The sequence below is a fragment of the Eumetopias jubatus genome, unplaced genomic scaffold (assembly GCF_037043125.1).
Source record: "Eumetopias jubatus isolate StellerSeaLion01/CBP00866 unplaced genomic scaffold, mEumJub1_p1.0 scaffold_2, whole genome shotgun sequence".
NCBI classification, from domain to species: Eukaryota; Metazoa; Chordata; class Mammalia; order Carnivora; family Otariidae; genus Eumetopias; species Eumetopias jubatus.
This window is the reverse complement of record NW_028274808.1, coordinates 165,958,555-165,980,091: the sequence shown is the minus strand read 5'-3', so window position 1 is coordinate 165,980,091 and position 21,537 is coordinate 165,958,555. Positions and strand designations below refer to the sequence as shown.

General features: G+C 39.8%; 1 protein-coding gene across 1 annotated transcript in view; it reads right to left on the bottom strand.

The window, feature by feature from the left end:
• The window catches only part of KCTD8 (potassium channel tetramerization domain containing 8), a 231,950-nt gene extending 211,688 nt beyond the window's left edge, over nt 1–20,262 (bottom strand). Inside the window, exon 1 of the mRNA XM_028088623.2 lies at nt 18,771–20,262. Within this exon, the coding sequence (XP_027944424.2) occupies nt 18,771–19,746 (976 nt within the window). The 5' untranslated portion in view covers nt 19,747–20,262. The remainder of the gene's footprint in view (nt 1–18,770) is intronic.
• Between the last annotated feature and the right edge of the window lie 1,275 nt (nt 20,263–21,537).

Genomic DNA, 21,537 nt, shown 5'->3' with positions numbered 1-21,537 from the left:
ATGCCAGGCAAAAGTTATTCATCTGGCAAGTAGCTAGTGTAGAAGCCTCAGCTTGTATCTTCACTGTTATGGAGAATGAGTTAGTGCTTTAACCAGCTTCTTCCTCATATTTTAACTCAAAGAAACTTATATTTTGTTATTTCTGGTTCAATTTACATAGTGCAATTCAACCGAGGTGCTAAAAACACCTGACAAGTTATCTCATTTATGCTCAGATCATTTTTCAGGTAAGAGATGGAGAAATAATCTCAAAGTATTTAAGTCATTTTCATTAAATCAATAAACTAGAAAGTGACAGAAGTTAGCCTCTGATTTTCTCTAATCTTCACCAGAATCCATATACACTTTAGGGTAACTACAGAGACACTTGTCTAATGATTTAGCAGATTTTCATTTATTGAAGATTCTAATATGCATATTTTGAAACTACATACTTCCATAATTTAAATATTCCTCAAGTTCTCCAGTGTAATCTGAAGTCTTTCCTATGAGCTCAACCTAAAGTACATGTCTTCAGTTCTTCCTATGATTCCAAGATATGCACATCCTTGATAAATCCCATTCAGCTTAAACTAACTAGAATGCATTTGGTTTTATGTAGCTTAGAAATAGGTCTTATACTAGAGAATATAGTTCTTTGCTGCAATAACAAAACATAAATTATGGTGCTGGTTTATTGTAGCAGGGAGGAGGTCAGGTGGTTGGTGCCAGGATAAAGATGCTACCAACAGGAAAGCTGACAACAACCATCATGTGATGATGACCATTTGGTCAAATTATGATCTGCTGTACCTAAGAAGATAGACACATGCCAACTAAAGCTATAGCATGAGATAAAATGCTAGGACATTTCAGAATATTAGTATGTAGTGTTTGCTTCCTGCTTCTTTCAGCAAAGCCTTATAAGAGAGACCCACCTAGGAAATCTTCCAGAAGAGACAGAAGAGAACCCAGCTCTTCTAAAACAGGTGCTCTTTCCTCCCTCTGCCTGAAGTCCGAAGGATAATTTGAAGGAGAGTCCTAGAATTTGGAAACTTACAGAGTTGGTAAATCTAGCTATTCCATACAGGAAACAGAAACAGTTAAAAGATGCGGCCACAAAATGGCAGGGAATCTTCCAAGGACCTAAGGGGCTGTGTCAAAACAGCACTGAGCCTCTCGCTGGTCAAAGACTGAGCAGTTTGAGCATACAGCAGTAACAAGTGTCATTGACAGAAATGCTTAAATACATAAAATATCCATGATTTCACAACTACACTTGAGAGAGAGAGGGAGGGAGGGAGGGAGGGGGAGAGATTGAGAAAAGCAGCAGCAAAGGAGAAGAATGACAAGAATGAGGACAACAACAACAGGAAGAAAGGAAAAAGGGAAGCCCCCCAAAGACCAAAACAGTTATAACGACTCCCTGAACATCACTAGAAGTTACTCAGGAACCAACTCCTTACTGTGGAAAATGACAACAAAAAAGAAAGAATTATGCATTTTCCCTGCCTTTCCTCTATGAATTGTATTTTAAGTAGTTCTTGAGAGAAAGTTCTTCATTATAAAATTCCACCTGATAAATATGGAAGAAATGATAAAATAAGAAAATCACAATTTTGGCATCCCCTAATATAATAGCTGCATCAGGCAATGGTCATCAATATAAAACTACCAGATCAATGTTTCTTGGGCACTTACAATGACGGGATCAGACTGACACATCTGCAGATTAATTACCACGAAAAATGGGACAACCTGACACTTGAGGAATGGTCACCTATGAACTAACATATTAATAGAGTTACACAGAATCACCTATGAATAGTCTTGCCAAGAAAAAAAAAGCTGAATCTAATCAAGGTTGAGTTAATGTTCATTTACAGAAAAGGTAGAGACAAAGGAACAATTTAAATGAGGTCACAAGAAAGCAAGCAACCATATCCAGAACACAAGGCATTAATTAGGTCACCAGACCCTATTTCCCAAAACAAATTGATGGCATTATATGTAAAGAAATAGAGGCAGAAAAAGAGAGAGAGAACGAGCTATCCTATATTGAGACAGGCACGTAAAAATAACATATACAGTCCCAAGTTTAAAAAAAAATAACTATTAAAAAATCTTTGAGACCGTCTTGGAAATATGATTGTGGATTATGCATCAGATTTTGACAAAAAATATTATTTGTCTTGTTAGAGTTGAAATTGGAAGAGTAGCTATATAAGGAAATATCCTCTTTTTTTGTTTTAGATACTAAAGTAGGTAGGAGTGAAACAACAATGGTTTGGGTTTTCTTTAATGCTTTAGCAAAAATAAAATCAGAGAGATGAAGTGATATTTTGATTATTGCTGAATCTAGAAGATGAATATATGGGAATTTTTCTCAACAATTCTTTTTTTTCATTATGTTTAAAATTTTCATAATATAAAAATTTATGTTAAGAAAACAATAGCAAGGGGGCACCGGGCGGCTCGGTCAGTTAAGCATCTGCCTTGGGCTCAGGTCATGATCTCAGGGTCCTGGAATGGAGCCCTACGTCAGGCTCCCTGCTTCTCCCTTTTCCTCTGCTCCTCCCCCCCACTTGTGCACACTCTCTCTCTCTCTCTGAAATGAATAAATAAAATCTTTAAAAACAAAACAAAACAAAAACAAAAATAAAAACAACAGCAACAACAAAAACCTAACTACAAAACTGCAGCTTTAGCAGGAGGTATAACTCTTTCACACACGGGTGACAGCCCTACTGATGAAGCGAAGACCTTTTTTGAAATGAGAGACTCACAGAGGCCACAAAATAAAGTCTTCAAAATAAATAAATAAAGAGACTAAAAATGATTATGACACAAGATTTTGATGGCTCTTAACTCACTTGTGAAACTGACCAAAAGTACACTACAATTTTGAAGGAATTCTTTTGCCAAAGAAACTGCAAGACTGGCCATCAATAGCCGAGGCTCTTTAACCCTTAAAGCAGCCCGCATTTCTCTGACCCTGCGAAGCGAAGTGCACTGTGAGGTCTGCATGGCTGCCAACAGGGTGTACTACCCAGTGCCTCCTTCAGATGTGGCCCCAGAAGACAGTGAACAGAAAAGAGTCTAGCAGAAAGTTAAGAATGGGACCATAAAGGACAACAGGCAAGGGGGTCTTATTCAATAGCAGAACCAGGTGCTTACCAGATAGTCTTAAGAAATGTATGCTATGGCCAGGAAAGAGAGTCTCCGCCGTCTGCATAGCAAGATTTGCTATAGACCTGGGATGCTGTGTGTTCCACATTCTCCCATTCTTGAAACAAAAGTTCTTACTGAAGTCACCCAAATATCCTATTTGATATCGTTTATGGATACACTGAGGGCAAATAACTTACATAGTCATATATTAATTCACAGGTGAGCATTCCACAAGAAATCACATTCAGACCTCATACAACATACTGCACATCGCCCAAAACAGAGGCAGGGCTGATGAGACTTGAGGTCTCCCCCCCTTGGGAGAAAGGCTAGTAAAATATTCATATGCAAACTTAATAATAATAATAATAAACTTAATAATAAGTTTTTTCCAGCTTAAATTATCTAGAGTGGGGTCTGCTATCTGTAACTAAAACCTCTGTAACACAGAGGACATTTAAAAATCATTGTATTTTCAAACTTTTCCCAGATTTATTACAATATGAAGAGTTTGAAATGAATATATTACTTCACTAGGGCTGCAGTAACAAAGTATCATAAACAGCAAAAATTTATTATCTCACAATTGTGGAAGCTAGAAGTCCAAGATCAAGGTGTTGGAAGGCTTGGTTCTCCCTGAAGGCCACGAGAAGAATCTGTCCCATGGTTCTCTCCTACATTCATGGTTTGTTGCCAATCTATAGCACTCCTTGTCTTGTAGATTCATCAGCCTGAGCTCCACCTTCATGTTCATATGGTGTTCTCGCAGGGTGCATGCACGTCTATATTTCTTTGTCCAAAATCTGTTTTTTAAGATTTTATTTATTTACTTGACAGAGAGAAAGACACAGCAAGAGAGAGAACACAAGCAGGGGGAGTGGGAGAGGGAGAAGAAGGCTTCCAGCGTAGCAGAAAGCCCAATGCGGGGCTCGATCCCAGGACCCGGGGATCATGACCTGAGCCGAAGGCAGACGCCTAACAACTCAGCCACCCAGGCGCCCCTGTCCAAATTTTTTTCCTTTTAATAAGGACACCAGCTATACTGGATTATGGTCCATCCTCATGACCTCATTTTAACTTGATTACCTCTGTAAAGACCCTGTTTCCAAATAAGGTCATATATTCTAAGGTACTGGGGATGAGCATACCAACTTATCTTTTTGGGGAGACACAATACAACCCATAAGATACTGCATACAATTTAATAAAAATTATAGCCATTACTGCCTAGTGTTTGTACTGAAACTGTGGAGTAAATTTGTTATTGTTTTTTTGTTTTTGTTTTTGTTCGTTGTTTATTTTTTTAGTTTTACCAAATACTGAGTATTATTACGCTTCCCAGTATGAATGCTAAGTACCAAATTATAATTATGATAAATATGGCTTGACAGTAGTAGCTATAAAACAGATAGCTTGAAATAACTAAGTTTACTTGACAATCCAAACATGCTAACACAAGAATTAAAAACTGAAATGTTGTAATGGTTCTTTTATGACACAGAAATGCATCATTCCATAGAAGAACTGTAAATAATTATACTAAGCTACAGAATCTTCCATGCTGGACTTCCTAGCATATTTATCCATGGTTCCATTTACCAGCAACATCAACAACTATTAACAAGTTCCATACCTTCTTGTTACAAAACAAATATGTATCTTTTTATCACTGTCTGTGAGTCATGCTAAAATCAACCCATCACAGGTCCACCTGACTGAAATAAAAAGAATACCAACTAACCATTTCAAATTCAAATTCAATCTTAATTATGGAATACCTGTCAAAGGTGACTAGGAGAAGTTTTCATTTTAATTTGATTAGAGGATTTCTTCATGGAGAATAGGCAACATCTATAAGAAATATAGCAACATCTGGTTTATTGAATAGATTTTTCATTTCTTCAAGTGGTAAAATTTCTCATAAGGATTCAGGTGTAATAGAGAAACCAAAAAAATTATAACACTCAAAATACTGAGTTTATCTCTAAATAGGCAAGTTCAACAAATGGTCAAGATCAATAACAGTATTGCATTTTTCTAAAACAAATGTCATTATTCAACCACAGGTCAGAGAGCAAACATTTTTAATTGCCCACAGTGGCCATGGAGTTCTACTGATGCTCCCCCAAAGAATTCTCATGTGTACACACACACACACACACACACACACACACACATACACACTCATGCCTAGACATTTATAATCAAAAATTAGTATGAGATATAAAAAATATATGATCATCTCAGTAGACGATACAGAAAAAAAATCTGACAAAATTCAACATCTGTTCATGATAAAAAAATCTCAACAAAGTGGGTTTACAGGGAACTTATCTCAACACAATAAAGGCCATATATGAAAAACCAACAGCTAACACCATACTCAATGGTGGAAAACAGAGCTTTTCTTCCAAGATCAGGAAGAAGACAAGGATGTCCACCACCATCACTTTTATTCAACATAGTATTGGAAGTTCTAGCTGCAGCAATCAGATAAGAAAAAGAAATAAAAGGCATCCAAATTGGTAAGGAAGAAGTAAAACTTTCACTATTTGCAGATGACATGATACTATATAGAGAAAACTCTAATTTTTTTTAAGATTTTATTTATTTATTTATTTGAGAGAGAGAGAGCACGCATGAGAGAGGGGAGGGTCAGAGGGAGAAGCAGACTCCCCGCCGAGCAGGGAGCCCAATGCGGGACTCTATCCCGGCACTCCAGGATCATGACCTGAGCCAAAGGCAGCAGCCCAACCAACTGAGCCACCCAGGCGCCCCAGACTCCACCAAAAAACTATGTGAATTAATAAATGAATTCAGTAAAGTTGCAGGATACAAATTAATATACAGAAATCTGCTGCATTACTTACACTAATAATGAAGTAGCAGAAAGAGAAATTAAGAAAACAATCCCATTTACCATTACACCAAAAAGAATAAAATATCTAGGAGTAAATTTAACCAAAGAGGGGAAAGACCTATACTCTGAAAACTATAAGACATTGATGAAAGAAATTGAAGACGACAGGAACAAATGAAAGGATATACCAGGCTCATGGATTTGAAGAATCATATCATTAAAATAACCATACTACTCAAAACAATCTACAGATTCAATGCAATCCCTATTAAAATACCAACAGTATTTTTCATAGAACTAGAACAAATAATCCTAAAATTTGTGTGGAACCACAAAAGACCTTAAATTAGCCAAAGCAATCTTCAGAAAGAACAAAGCTCCCAGATTTCAAGATACGTTACAAAAGTGTAGTAATCAAAACAGTATGGTCCTGGCACAAAACTAGACACATAGATCAATGGAAAAGGATAGAGAGGAAATGAACCCGCACCTATATGGTCAATTGATCTATGACAAAAGAGGCAAGAATACACAATGAGGAAAAGACAGTCTCCCCAACAAGTGGTGTTGGGAAAACTGGACAGCCACATACAAAAGAATGAAACTGAATCACTTTCATTCGATACGCAGAAATAAACTCAAAATGAATTAAAAACCTAAATGTCAGACCTGAAACCATAAAACTCCTGAAATGAAACACAGGCAACAATCTCTTGGACATCAGCCTTGACAACATATTTATGGCTGTCTCCTCAGGCAAGGGAAACAAAAGCAAAAAGAAAAAGCACAGCATAAGAAATAGTCAATGATATTGTAACAGGACAGATGGTAGCTATGCTTGTGGTGAACACGGCATAATGTATAAACTTGTTAAATCACTAATTTGTACACCAGAAACTAATGTAACATTGTGCATCAACTATACTAAAAATAAAATATAAAATAAAAATAAATTATCGGAACTACACTAAAAAAATGCATAGCAAAGGAAAGCATCAACAAAACAAAAAGGCAATCTAGTGAATGAGAGAAGATATCTGCAAATGATATATCCAATACGGGGTTAATACCCAAAATATATTTGAAAAAATTATACAACTGAACACCAAGAAAAAAATCTGATTAAAAAATGGGCAAATGATCTGAACAGACATTTTTCCAAAGAGGACACACAGATGGCCAACAGACACTTGAGAAGATGCTCAACATCACTAATCATCAGGGAAATGCAAGTCAAATCCACAAAGAGATATCACCTCACACCCATGAGAATGGCTAGTACCAGAAAGACAAGAAATAGCAAGAGTTGGTGAGGATGTGGAGAAAAGGAAACGCCCGTGCACTGTTGGTGGGAATGTAAATTGGGGTAAACACTGAAAAACAGTACGGAGCTTCCTCAAAAAATTAAAAATAGAAATACCATATGATCCAGTAATCCCCCTACTGGATATTTACCCAAAGAAAACAAAAACGCTAATTCAAAAAGACACACACACTCCTATATTTATTATAGCGTTATTTATAAAAGCCACAATATGGAAGCAACCCAAGTGCATCAACAGATGATTGGATAAACAAGATATGGTAAGTACACAATAGACTATTTCTCAGCCATGAGAAAGAATGAGATCTTGCCATTTGCAACAACATGGATGGACCTAGAGGGTATTAACCTAAGTGAAATAAGTCAAATAGAGAAAGACAAATACCATATGACTTCACTTTACATGTGGAATCTAAAAACAAAACAAATGAACAAACAAACAGAGCCTGAAATACAGAGAACCAACTGGTGGTTGCCAGAGGGGATGTAGGTGAGAGATGAGCAAAACAAATCAAAGAGATTAAGAGTTACAAACTTCCAGTTATAAAATAAAGAAGTCACCAAAATGAAAAGTACAGAACAGGGAATATAGTCAATAATATTGTAATAACTTCATATGGTGACAAATAGTGACTACACTTATTGTGATAAGCATCTAGTAATGTATAGAATTGTCAAATCAATATGTTGTACACCTGAAACCAATATAACATTGTATATCAATTATACTTCAGTATTTTTTTACATGTTAGGAAAATGAAAAGAAAACACAGGAAGAAGCTCATTGATATTGGTCATGGCAATGATATTTTGGATGTGATGCCCAAAGCACAAACAACAAAAGCAAAAATCAAGAAATGGGACTCCATCAAACTCAAAAGCTTCTGCACAACAACAACAACAACAACAAATTAATAAAATGAAAAACCAACCTACAGAATGGGAGAAAATTTTTGCATATCTTAGAAAAGGGGTTAATAACAAAAATACATAAAGAACTCAGTTAACTTAACAAAAAACAAAGAGAATAACTTAAAAATGAACAGAACATTTTTCCAAACAGGGCATCAAAATGGCCAACAGGCACGTGAAAAATGCTCAACATCACAAATCATCAGAAATACGCAAATCAAAATCACAGTGAGATTCCACCTCACATCTGTTAAACGGCTATCACCCAGAATACAGGAGACAACAGGCGTTTGCAAGAATGTGGTGAGAAAGGAGCCCTTATACCTTGTTGGTGGGAATGTAAATTGGTCCAACTACTAAGGATAACAATATGGAGGTTTCTCAAAAAATTAAAAATCTGCCATACAATCAGCAATTCCATTACTGGGTATATACCCAAAGGAAATGAAAACAGGATTTTGATGAGATATATTCATGCCCATGTTTATCACAGAATTATTCACAATAGCCAAGAGATGGAAATGTCTGGAAATGTCTACCAATGGATATATAAATAGATGTGGTACATACACACAGTATAGTATTTTTTTTTAAGATTTATTTATTTATTTATTTATTTGAGAGGGAGAGAGAATGAGAGATAGAGAGCATGAGAGGGAGGAGGGTCAGAGGGAGAAGCAGACTCCCCGCTGAGCAGGGAGCCCGATGCGGGACTTGATCCCGGGACTCCAGGACCATGACCTGAGCTGAAGGCAGTCGCTTAACCAACTGAGCCACCCAGGCACCCCACACAGTATAGTATTATTCAGCCATGAGAAAGGAGAATATACTACTCTTTGTGACAACATGGATGGACCTTGAGCATGTTATGCTAAGCAACATAAGTCAAACAAAAACAAGTACTGTATGATATCACTTATATGTAGAATCTTAAAAAGTTAAACCTGTAAAAAAAATGGAGTAAAATGGTGATTACGAGGGGACTGTATGAGGGGAGCACTAAGAGGATGATGTTTAAGGGTACAAACTATAACCAGCAGTAAATGAGCCATAGAGATCTAAGGCACAGTATATTGAACACAGACAGTAATATTGCACTATAATTACATAATGTGATAAATATGGCTACATGGGCAATCATATTACAATATATAAATGTATCAAGTAACACACTATACCCCTTAAACTTAAAAATACAAAAATCACTGGAATTATATGTATGAATCCTTACCCTCCACCCGCAGAGACATCCTAGATGCAGTTTTCACCAACCAGGAGAAGAGGTCGAAATATGGGAGTTACTTCTGAATGGCTGTGAGGATCTGCCTTAGATCTCTCTGCTTTCTTCAAATACCTGGACTTTCAGTAACTAAAAAGCTTATATTCAAAATGTGTAGCAGAGTTTCAATAGGAGCTAATGAGTTGAAAGCTAACACAGGGACACCTGGGTGGATCAGTTGGTTAAGCGACTGCCTTCGGCTCGGGTCATGATCCTGGAGTCCCGGGATCGAGTCCCACGTCGGGCTCTCTGCGTCGGGCTCTCTGCGTCGGGCTCTCTGCGTCGGGCTCTCTGCTCGGCAGGGAGTCTGCTTCTCCCTCTGACCCTCTTCCTTCTCATCCTCTCTATCTCTCATTCTCTCTCTCTCAAATAAATAAATAATCTTTAAAAAAAAAAAGAAAGCTAACACAGTTTTTTCAAAATTGTAGAAATATGTATTTAAATCCAATTTCTAGCCTAAAATTTTTGGCCAAGTGCCCAAATTCTGAATGATGATGTTTGAGCCCACCTGGCTCTGTGACAATTTGTTCTCTTGCACAAAATTGCTGAAAAATCAAAGCTAAATGCATTCACCAGAAATATAAATATGGAGTCTGATTAAGAGGTGTTTTGCCTAAATACATGCCATAGTTTAGACAATAACCAGTGAAAACCAGTATTCTTGTTAATTGTCAAAATTGACCAGTGACCAGCACTAAAACCTAGAAAAGTACATTTTTCTCCTAAGCAATGAAGAACCAATTAGAATAAACTTATTTTAATAATATTTTGACATTGATTTTATACTTTCTAGCTCAATATTTTTTGTAAAATTTCACTAATGATGATGGGGTCTTTTCAGAGCCATTTCAAAAAAATAAAAATCTTTAAAATAAATAAATAAATAAATTGAAGTGATACTAAATCTTAATTCAGTAACTACCTTAATGGAACCGCCAACATAATCTAGTTCATTCATTAATTTGCACTCTTTTTCAAAAAACAAATATTTGTTGAGTGTTTAATGTGTACTAGCCACTGCACTGGGAGCTGAGAACACAAAAGGAAGACTTGGTGTCAATTTTCAAGGAGAGGACTAATGCAGAAGATCAATATGAAATGAGATTGTCACATGACCCAGCAAAGCCACTTCTGGGTACAGAGCCAAAGGAAAGGAAAACAGGATCTCAAAGAGATACCTGTACTCCCTGTTTATTGCAGCACTATTCACACCAGCCAAGATATGGAATCAACCTAAGTGTCCATCAATGGATGAACAGATACAAAAGGTGTGGTATGTATCTAATGGAATATCATTTAGCCAAGAGAAAGAAAGAAAGAAATCCTGCCATTTGTGACAACATGTACACACCTTGAGGGCATTATGCTAAGTGAGATAAGTCAGATAGAGAAAGACAAATACCTTATGATACCAATTATACATGGAATCTAAGAAAAAGCTTGTAGAAACAGTACAGAATGGTGGTTACCAAGGGCCGACAGATGGGGGAAATGGGGAGATGTTGGTCGAAGGGTACAAACTTCTAGTTATCAGATGATTAAGTTCTGGGATTCTAATGCACAGCATTGTGATTATAGTTAACAATAATGTACTATATACTTGAAGGTTGTTAAAGTAGATCTTACACGTTCTGGCCCCAAAAACAGAATGGTAATTATGTGATATTGAGGTACTGACCAACACTATAGTGGTAATCATATTGCAAGATATAAATGTATCAAATCAACATGTTGTATACTTTAAACTTACTAGATGTTGCATATCAATTATAGCTCAATAAAGTTAGGAAAAATGGGATCTATCAAGAAAGGAATAAAGAGAGAGAAAGGAAATTACATATTGTAGGAAATGCAGTATGGACTCTTCACCGAGGCAAGCACAGAGACTAAATGCAAAAGGATTCTATAGCAAGGGTCACTCGGTGTTGCATGACTATGATACCAAGGAATACACTTAAACCCAATGGGTTAGGATACAACCTTGTAAATAATACAAGCTCAGCATAAAATACTTCATCTACTTTTGGTTTTGAAGGTGCAAAACATAACTAGCCTTGTAGGATAATTAGATTTCATGAAATGCTCCCACACAAAAGTGAATGATGGGAAGTTTACAGCTGATAGGCACAAGACATGTATATCAAGTCAGCAGCTAGAGAGGTTCACCATTACCCTTAGAACTTGTAAAGCAGTTAATCTGTTGGAGTAACTTTGAAATCCTATGAATACAGTTATTCTCATCTTTAGGCAAGTCCTTTCAAAACCTCCAATGGCACAGCCTCTCACTACTAAAAGAATGAACTCAACTGGAAAAGCCACCAGCATGTCTTGCAGGATAGTGGCTGCTCCTAAATGCTGACAGTTTACTCAAATATGCTGAAGTTAATTCAAAAAAGGGTTTGAAAATGACACCTGTAAATAAATATAAATTGAAGGGTAATCTAAAATGCTACTTTCCAAGTACTTCAAATACACATTTATATACAATACATATAATATACAGATTATATAGAGAGAGGGACAGTCAATCTCAACACCCAGCTGGTATTTAATACTGTTTTGAACTTAATTATACTAAGTATATAATTTTATGTCATTAACCAATATCCAGAACCAACAGACTATATGTAATTAACAAAACTGATTTCAACTAAAATGGCCTCTTCATTATGCCACCTTCTAAGAAAAGAACATATAAACATATAAAATGAGTTCTAATACACAAAGTGAAAATGAATTTTCTATAGAAAAGGAGTATGTGACTACCTTAGCACTGTCTAAATTTAAGTCAGTTTATCAAACTTATAAATATGACTTTGAGTCAAATGGTTTTTCTTTAGTTTAAAAAACATTCATAAATATGGTAGCCTTATGCAATAAAAATTAACCCTTTTATCAAATAAAGACACAAAATATGTATTTACTGTATTCTTATGGAAATTTAACATAGAAATATTTGATTCATTCATACATAGTTCACACTACCTTTTTTTGCTTGTAGAACTAAGTTCTAAGTACTCAGCGGACATTGAAATATACTTGTCAAACTGACTGCATGAAACAGGTATAGTTTTTATATGTTTAGGAGGAAGGGCTTTGAAGTAAGAACTATTCAAATTCCATCTCAGCCCCATATAGGTCTATGACCCAGGGATGTTATTTAACCTTCTCAAATCATAGTTTCCTAACTGGAGTAGCAGGGAACCAAGCTCAGGAAGAAGTAAATAAGTAATGTGTATAAAGCACATAAAAAAATTAGGTATACAGTAAATGTTCTTTTTATTACATGTTCTGTATTTTGAAAAAAAATCAACTTTTTTCTAAGCTTACAGGGAAAATATTTAACATCAACATTTATTTATAATACTGTGTGGCAAAGGACATGTATTATACTTTTATTATCTAAGATGTCAGTAAAAATGTTAATGTCATGGGGGAAATGTCATTAAGTATAATAAATGTACAAAACATAACAAAGACAGCATACAAACCATTTGTATAGTACAACTACAATGGATAGAAAAAAGACTGGAAGAAAATAAATCAAGATTTTATTAGCAGTTACTGTTGGTGATTTTTTAAATTTTACTTTTCTTTTATAAAATTCTTAAAACTGCATGTATTACTTTCATAATCAAACAAGAGCTACTTTTAAATGACAAGTTGACAATCATTTTCACATTTTTTATGAATGCCAGTTAATAACTCACGACAGTAGAAGAGATAATAATTGATGCTTATCTTCACACAGATTATTTCTCTTCTTTCCAGGGGATTTTTTTTAAACTAAGGCATGCGCGCGCGCCCACACACCCACACACACACACACACCCACACACACACACACACACACACTGTGAGTTCTGGCAATCTAAGCTACAAAAGTAAAAGAACTTTGTCAATAAAACTTATAATGTCATTTAGTCTTTCAGCTTCATAATCTGAATAACAACTGACCAATAAGAAGCTGTAGAGGTAGCAGGGAAAGCTAAAGTCATAACCCTATAAAAAAAAAAAAAAAAGATCAAGTTTAGAGGCGCCTGTCTTGATTTCAGCACAAGTCATGATCTCAGGGTCTTGAGATCAAGCCGGGTGTGGGGCTCCGGCCTCAATGCAGAGTCCCCTGGAGATTCCCTCTCTCCCTCTCCCTTACCCCTACCCCCGCTCAAATAAATAAATAAGTCTAAAAAAAAAAAAAAAGATCAGGTTTAGAGACAGTACTATGTCAGACATAAAAGTTTAATGCCCTTAAACAGGAACCAAGACCATAGCACAGCCTCCAAACTTTCTGTATCCCAGGGTTTTGGTCATTTTCTGTCTGCTTTATTACTTCACCTGTTTGCATGAAATCGGGATGTTGGTGTTTAAAAAGTTATCTGTTCCTTTTGCTTATTCTCCACTGACTCAAAAGTCATTCCGTCATGTGGTTGCAAAAGAAATTTTCACATTATAATTATAAAAATAACTAGTAAGTCTTTAGAAGGAAAAGAACAGTCTTTTTAAAAAAGAAGTAACAAAATTCTTTTCCATACAACATTTGGTGACAAAAGTAGAAGCACTTTTAGACTAGAAAATAATATAAAAGTTTAAAGAGGGGGAAATCGGAGGGGGAGACGAACCATGAGAGATGATGGACTCTGAAAAACAAACTGAGGGTTCTAGAGGGGAGGGGGGTGGGGGGATGGGTTAGCCTGGTGATGGGTATTAAAGAGGGCACGTTCTGTGTGGAGCACTGGGTGTTATGCACAAACAATGAATCATGGAACACTACATCAAAAACTAATGATGTAATGTATGGTGATTAACATAACATAATAAAAAAATAAATAAATAAAATAAAGGTATGCATCTAAATAGAATAACTTTTTGAAGATGTTTGTTAGAAAGCTTTGAATACAACAGAGCTTATAACATAGGACTAAATAGCTATTTGAATATTTTCAACTCAACTAGCTATCTTCAACCCAACACAGTCAAGTAAACCAGAACAGATTTGAAAGAGTAGATATAAGAATCCATTTTGACAAATCAGAATTCACAGCTCAGTTCAATAATAGCATTAATTCCTAGATCTGGCACTCTCATATGTCACAACAAAAAGAAATGTATACCAAGTTTAAAGTATATCAAGTGCATCCTAGAGAAATGTATACTTTCACACCAAATATTACTCAACCAACCTACGGAGTACAAAACTGGAAGCACTTGAAATAAGAGCAGTACTACCATCTGTAAACACCTGATTGTGAGAAATAAAGGATATATATAATTTTTAACTATGGGTAGTCTACATATCACATGCCAAGCCTATAACTATTTATTGTCGATGTAGTACAATGCCAATATAAAATGCCTTGTCTTCTAGATACAGCTAAAAACAGCCACAAGCACACTTTAACAGACACCCTCCACCCAAAAAAACAAAAAGAACAGAAATCACTCTGCTTTCCCTCGAGAAAAGACAATCTTCAGTATTAAAAGAGTAATGTGGAATGGTAATATGATCAGTATAGGTTGCAGAGTCTAAAAGACTTGGTAAAATAATGAGTTAACACTGAGAATAGATAAAAGTGTCCATCCAGCCAAATGAAGTTGGTATTAAATGTTTAATAGCCTGTATATAACCTTGAGCATTGGAACCCAATGACTTGGATACCAGCACTTAAAGAGATAATGAATCTAGCTCAGTGTTTGTCAGAAAATATTACCAAACTTTCAAGTCCTAGTAGAGGGCATTAAAACACTTCTTGGCCCTGAATGAGAAAAGAGTTCTGTTGGAGTTGACCCAAAAAACTAACTGTAGTATGACTGGCAAACCTAGGTGATTTGAACTTGGCCTGAAAAATCCAAGTTTCAAGAAAGAAATTGTTACTAGATTGGTCATGTCAAACTTATGAAAGTTTATTGTTATCACTGAATTGCAAAATAATTTTCTAATTAACTTTATAATCAAATCAACTCTACTTAGTATATAACAAAGTTAAAATTTAATATTGACAAGAATAATAATCTTGGTATAATATGACTTATAATTGTAACTGCTAACATTTGTTAAGCTTTTATTATATGTCAAGCACTGTTCTAAGGACTTTACTTGTATTCTCAAATCCTATAAAATTGGTACTATAGGGATGCCTGGGTGGCTCAGTCAGTTAGGCGTGTGCCTTCCACTCTGGTCATGGTCCCAGGATCCTGGGATAGAGCCTGGCATCGGGCTCCTTGCTCAGCGGGGAGCCTGCTTCTCCCTCTCCCTCTGCCCCTGCTTGTGTTCCCTCTCTCGCTGTGTCTCTCTCTGCCAAATAAATAAATAAAATCTTAAAAAAAATTGGTATTATAATAACCCTCATTGTAATACAGGTAGAAGAATAGAGACTCAGAAGAAGTAAATAATTTAAGCAAGATCACACATTTGGCAACGGCAGTGTCTGGGATTACCAAACCATTTGCCACTCTCTTCCCATCTATATAGAAATTCAGGGGCAAAAGGGGGAGAGGGAGTAAGGAGCTGAAATTGATGTTCCAGTGTATAAACTACAATTCTATAGTTTTCAGAGCATCTTTATGCTGCTAATTTCACACACAGGGAGAATTTTAAGAGGGGTAAAAATGACTGATACATGTTATACACTAAAGTAAATATTTGTTGAAAAAACTGTGTCAAAGGGGAAATAAAAAATAGTAAGACCTCCTTCTACCTCTAAAACATAGTGGACAAACAAGTTCATTCATTTTGTTTTTATGAATAACACTGAATAGTTTTCTTAAATAGAGACTGCTAAACAAAATAATTATACTCCGTATACTTATACCATTATTTAAGCTGAAGGAAATGGAAATATAAAAATTTTACAGTGTATTTTCATTCACCAATATCAAAAGAAATCCTGTGCAAAATAATCTGTGAAAATATGCTACAATCTATACAAAACATAAAATAAATGCATATACAATAGTATTCAAGATAAATTTTACATCACAAATAGGTTTTATATTACATTTGGTTAGTCAATGACTAGAATACCACTTCAGAAGAACATTATTTAACCTGGGACTGTGTATTTTCCCCCACAGAATAATCACTGAAGAAGGCTGTGGGTTGCTTAGATTTCTAGGACTTTTATGAATGAAGCTCAGAGCTCATTCGTTATGTGAGTACTCTGCACATAGTTATTTGTAATACAGATATTTTATTCTATTTCACACTTCTTCTGGCTCCAGAAGTTAAATATCCTAAATTCCAAATATCTCTCAAATTACCTTATTAGTTAAATTGCATGAGTTTCCCACTGCAATAAAGTATTTTAAGGACGTGCTTTGAAAATTTAGAGACAACCTATGTTCTCTTTATAATCAAAATAAACATGTTCAAGTCCACAACTCTCTAGGGGAAAAAGAAAGCCAACACTGTGAAAGATCGCAAAATGCAAGAATCTTAACCACTGAGCATGTATGCTCATATCTTCTCTAACAAAAACCTCTAGCCAAAAGAGAGTCAAAAGTTCATCTTATCTTCTAAAATGCTTGGAAATACACCCATGTTGGAATGACGTAAATGTTTAAGAGCTAAAATGCTAATAAAGGTCCCACTGATAAAGGATAAAATGTAAACAGTGATGCTAAAAATGTTTTAATTACTTAATATCTACTGAAGAAATCCCAATTTTATGTAAGCAATAAAATATCACCTTCCTTTAGGCAACTTTTCTATCAAACTTTTTTACTGTGCAACAAATAATACCTTGATATAATTAAGAGAATTAGATTTTTATCTACCACTACAGCATGCACTTTCTTTGCTTCTCTGTGAAATGGTTTTCACAGGAAATCCAGCACTATTCAAAAAGACAATCTCACACTAAGGCCCTGTGTGCTGTGTTGTGTCACCGTATCTCCAAGGTTACTAGAACATATAATGAGCACCTTCCAATCAAGCTTGCACCTGTGCAAAAAAAGAAAAAAGTCCTTTCCACTTCTCAAATCAAAATAAAGTGCAATAAATTGCCTAGTTCCCAAACAGTGAGTGAATTACCAAAAGCAACAGATACAATTAAAGCTGGTCTATTTCTATCTTAAGCTGTCAATGATATTCTCCCTCACTCTACAGGCAAGTTTTAAAGCTTCTTGTGTTTTGCCAAAGAACAACCGTTTGCCAAATGATGTTCCTGCTGCCATCCCAGCTGGTTTTTCATTTGCCCAAATAGCTCTCTGGTTGTGGCCCTCCCCGTTTGATAAGCGTCACTGATTACTGTGCTGATCCCATCCCCCCAGCCCCAGTGATATTTGGTGTAGTCCTTGAACTCGATCCACAGGGCCCCCCTTCGGAAGCGCACTACAAAAGGCACCATGCCAAATGCTTTCGGAATCCTCACCCTCATTCTCTCATTTCAGAAAACCACGGCATTTCATTCCCCCCGGGAAAGTGGACTCGATCCCCCTTTTGCACTTGAGGTGCACAGAAAGGACACACACACACACACACACACACACACGTCCGTTCCTAATCTCCAGCCCTGACCGCAGAAGACATTCAAACTCCCGTTCCCTCCACCCTCCACTGTTCAAAACACCCAGCAGTTACGGACAACTGGCGTGGGGGAAATCTGAGGTTTCTGTGAGTCGACGGACACCTCTTTCCCACCAGCTGCTCTCACGCCCCGGCCCCCTGAGCAGCTCCGGAGGCACGGTGGTCCCTTCTCTCGTTGCCCACTTCCGAAAACACCCGTAACTGTAAGCCCCTGCGCCAGACAGGCACCAACTGGAGATGACCCTGGCGTGCGCCGTAATGTCTCGATGCCAAAGTGCCCTCTGTAGGGACCCCTCTGAGACCCACATAAGTTAACCCCCAGGAATTCCGCGGAAGCAGAGAGGGAAGGAAGGAAGGGGACCTATGCGCCCAGCTTTGGGCTCCCGTCTTTTCCCCGCCCTCGGCAGAAGGGAGCCCCGCGCCTCCAAGAGCAGGGCAGGGTGAGGGCAAAATCAGTGAAGTTAAGAAGAAGGAGGGCTGGTTGGGAATTGCGTGCTCTCGAGCTGAAGAGGACGGGAATCGAAAGGGGGATCACTGGGGACGAAACCGTAAACTGTGTCTGCAGCGTGACCGCGCCGTACGCGGGAAGCCCCTCGCACTGCCGAGTTAACCAGCTCCCGCCCGGGACACCGGCCCCGTCGGGGTTCCAGCCGGGCTCAAGCCCGCCGCGCGTCGGCGAAGGGGCGGGGAGAAGCAGGAGACGCGGAGACCGGGAACTCACGGAAAAAGATGTACTCGGTGTAGCTGCTCCAGATCTTGTCGTCGCGGTACTGGTTGACGTAGGCGGCGGTGCCCGAGGAGTTACACGCCACCATGTGGAAGCCAGCCTCGGACAGGCGATCGAACGCCTGCTCCAAGTAGGTGAACTTGAGGTAGAAGCGGGACGTGTACTTCTCGGGCGGCCGGTCAGGGTCGCGGCTCTCGTTGAGCGTGTCCCCGAAGACCTCCTTGGCCAGCGCGATGCGCCCGCACACCATGATGCGCGCCACACGCCGGAACTTGGCGTCCGCCTGGTTGTCTCGCACCGTGGTGTAGGAGCCGCGGTAGCCGAGCGTGAGGAAGCCGGAGCGTTTGTCCGGCGCGCCGCCGCCGCCGCCGCCGCCGCCGCCGCCGCCGCCGTGCGCTCCCGGGCCCGGGGCCGCGGCTGCGGCCGCCCCACGCAGCAACAGCGCGTCGCTGCTGCCCTGGGAGACGTTGTCTTCCAGGTCGCTCTGGCAGCCCTCGTCGTTGAGTGAGTTCTGCTTGGTGACCTTGGGCGACAACAGCTTGACCAGGTCGGTGAGCTGGAAGTACTCGGCCTCGCGCAGGAGCCGCTCCTTCTCCGGGAAGTGCTCCGGCAGCGCGAGCTGCTTGTCCCGCAGATAATCCAGCACGTATCTGAAGAGGAAGCCGTCCCGGTCGATGAAGAAGCGCGCCCGGCTGTCCCTGGGCAGCTCTCCTCGGCGTCGGGCGCCGCCCCGGGGGCTGGAGGGCGAGAACATACTGGCCAGAGTGCTGTCCGGGACGCTGAGCAACGTCGAGTGCTTGGTCACATAGACCTGGCCTCCCACATTGAGCTCCACCACCTCGGGGAAGGGCGAGGGCACACAGGTCCCCGGGGCGGCGGCCGCAGACGCGCCCGGCGAGCTGGACGAGGAGACCATCTCGCTAATGGGCAGGATGGTGCTGCCGCCACTGCCCGTGTCCTTCAAAGCCATGGTCCCCCCGCCGCCGGCCAAGTGACCCGGGAGAGCGGCACTTTCTCCTTCCCGAAGCCCGCGCCTTCCACCCTCGGCGGCCCTCGGCCTTGGCGTGTGCCTGGTGCGCCCTCGGGCCGGGCGGCACGTTCCTTCGGCCGGGGCGTCCCCGTTCAGGGCTCGGGGCAGCGGTGGCGGCGGCGGCGGCGCCCGAGCTCCATCGGGGGAGCGAAGCGCGGGAGAAGAGCTCCGCGGGCGCCGCGGCGGCGGTAGAGGCGCGAGGAGGAGCGGCTGCTCCTTTGGGGTGACGGCGGGGAAGTGTGAGAGAGACTTGCGAGAGGCTGTTAGGCGGCCGCTCGGCTCCCCGCGGGAGGGCGGGGGGGGAGCGGGAGGAGGGGCCGGAGCAAAGAAAACTCGCCGCCCCAGCAGCTTGCGAGCGCGCAGCCAGCCCCGAGCGCGGACGGTGGCGCTAACTACACCTCGCAGCCGGGGCGGCGGCGCTGACGTCAAGCTCCGGACTGGGACCCGAGCCACAGCTGTCACTTAAAGAGATAGGCGCCAGCCGCTGGCTGCGGGGTCCGACGCTAGGGGGCGGGGCGGGGGCCGAGCTGGGAGGAGATGCTCCTTGGCAGCGGGCGGAGAGAGCGAGCAGGGAACCGAAAACCCTGGGGGGAAAAGGACAGCGTCTCTCCTTCCTTCATTGCATTCTTTCCAGCCGTCCGTCCCTCCGTCCCTTCCTTCTTCCTTCTCTTCCGTCTTCCCTACCTTCCTTCCTTATTCTTCGCCCCTGTTCGCCCAGTAAAATTAATTTGGTTGGGGAGGGAAGGGGGTGTTTGGGGCGGGGAGGTACGCTTGCATTGAGGTGGGAAGTGGTGCCGGGAGCGGTGGGCGTCAGGGGGGAGGTAGGAAAGTTTGGATTATAACAAAAATGGGAGGCTCCTAATCTGAAATTACTACAAATGTTGGCGTGCGAGCAGTGATTGCAGACCACATGGCTGTGAATCTCTTGCGGCGCTTTTACCATAGTTTTTGACGTGAAGGGCGAAATGCCCGAACCTCTATTGCAATCAGTTGTCATGATTGCATATTTAACTGCATGCGATACGCGTAACTGAAGAACCTTTAAAATCTGATTTCGGTTCACAAAACTAACAAAGGATTGTAAGGAACGTAACTGTTTTCTTCTTTCATCTTTTCATTATTTGACTCATAGGAAATGCTTAATAAATGTTTATGGAGGAAAAGACGCAACCAGGGAGGAAATCGACTCTCTGTTCCTACTTTCCAATCCTGATCAGTGCCTTCATTAATCTCTCCATTTTCCTTTCAACTCCACTTCTAACCCCAAGAGTCAAGCCACAAGTGAAAATTATATGAATTTAAGCTCACTAATTTCCACCTGTACATAGAACAGGCACAGTCTGCAAGATCAGCATTATTTGTGATAAAGAAGAGTTAGGATGGAGGCGCCTGCGTGGCCCAGTCCATTAAACACGGACTCTTGATTTTGGTTCGGATCATGATCTCTGGGTCATGATCTCAGGGTGGTTAGATATAGGCCCAGCCCCAGGATGGGTGGCTCTGGGTGTGGAGGCTGCTTAAGATTCTCCTTCTCCCTTAAAAAAAAAAAAAAAAAAAAAAGTTACCTAGGATAGCCATGCAAATGAGAAATCTCCTTTCTAGTGGCTATCCACGGGGGCATCCTTTTGCGTTCAAAAACATGAAGAATCATTGATTATAAAATACAAAAGTGAAAAGAGTATACTGTGGCACAAAGTAGTTTGTTTCTATGATTATAATAATATTACAAAT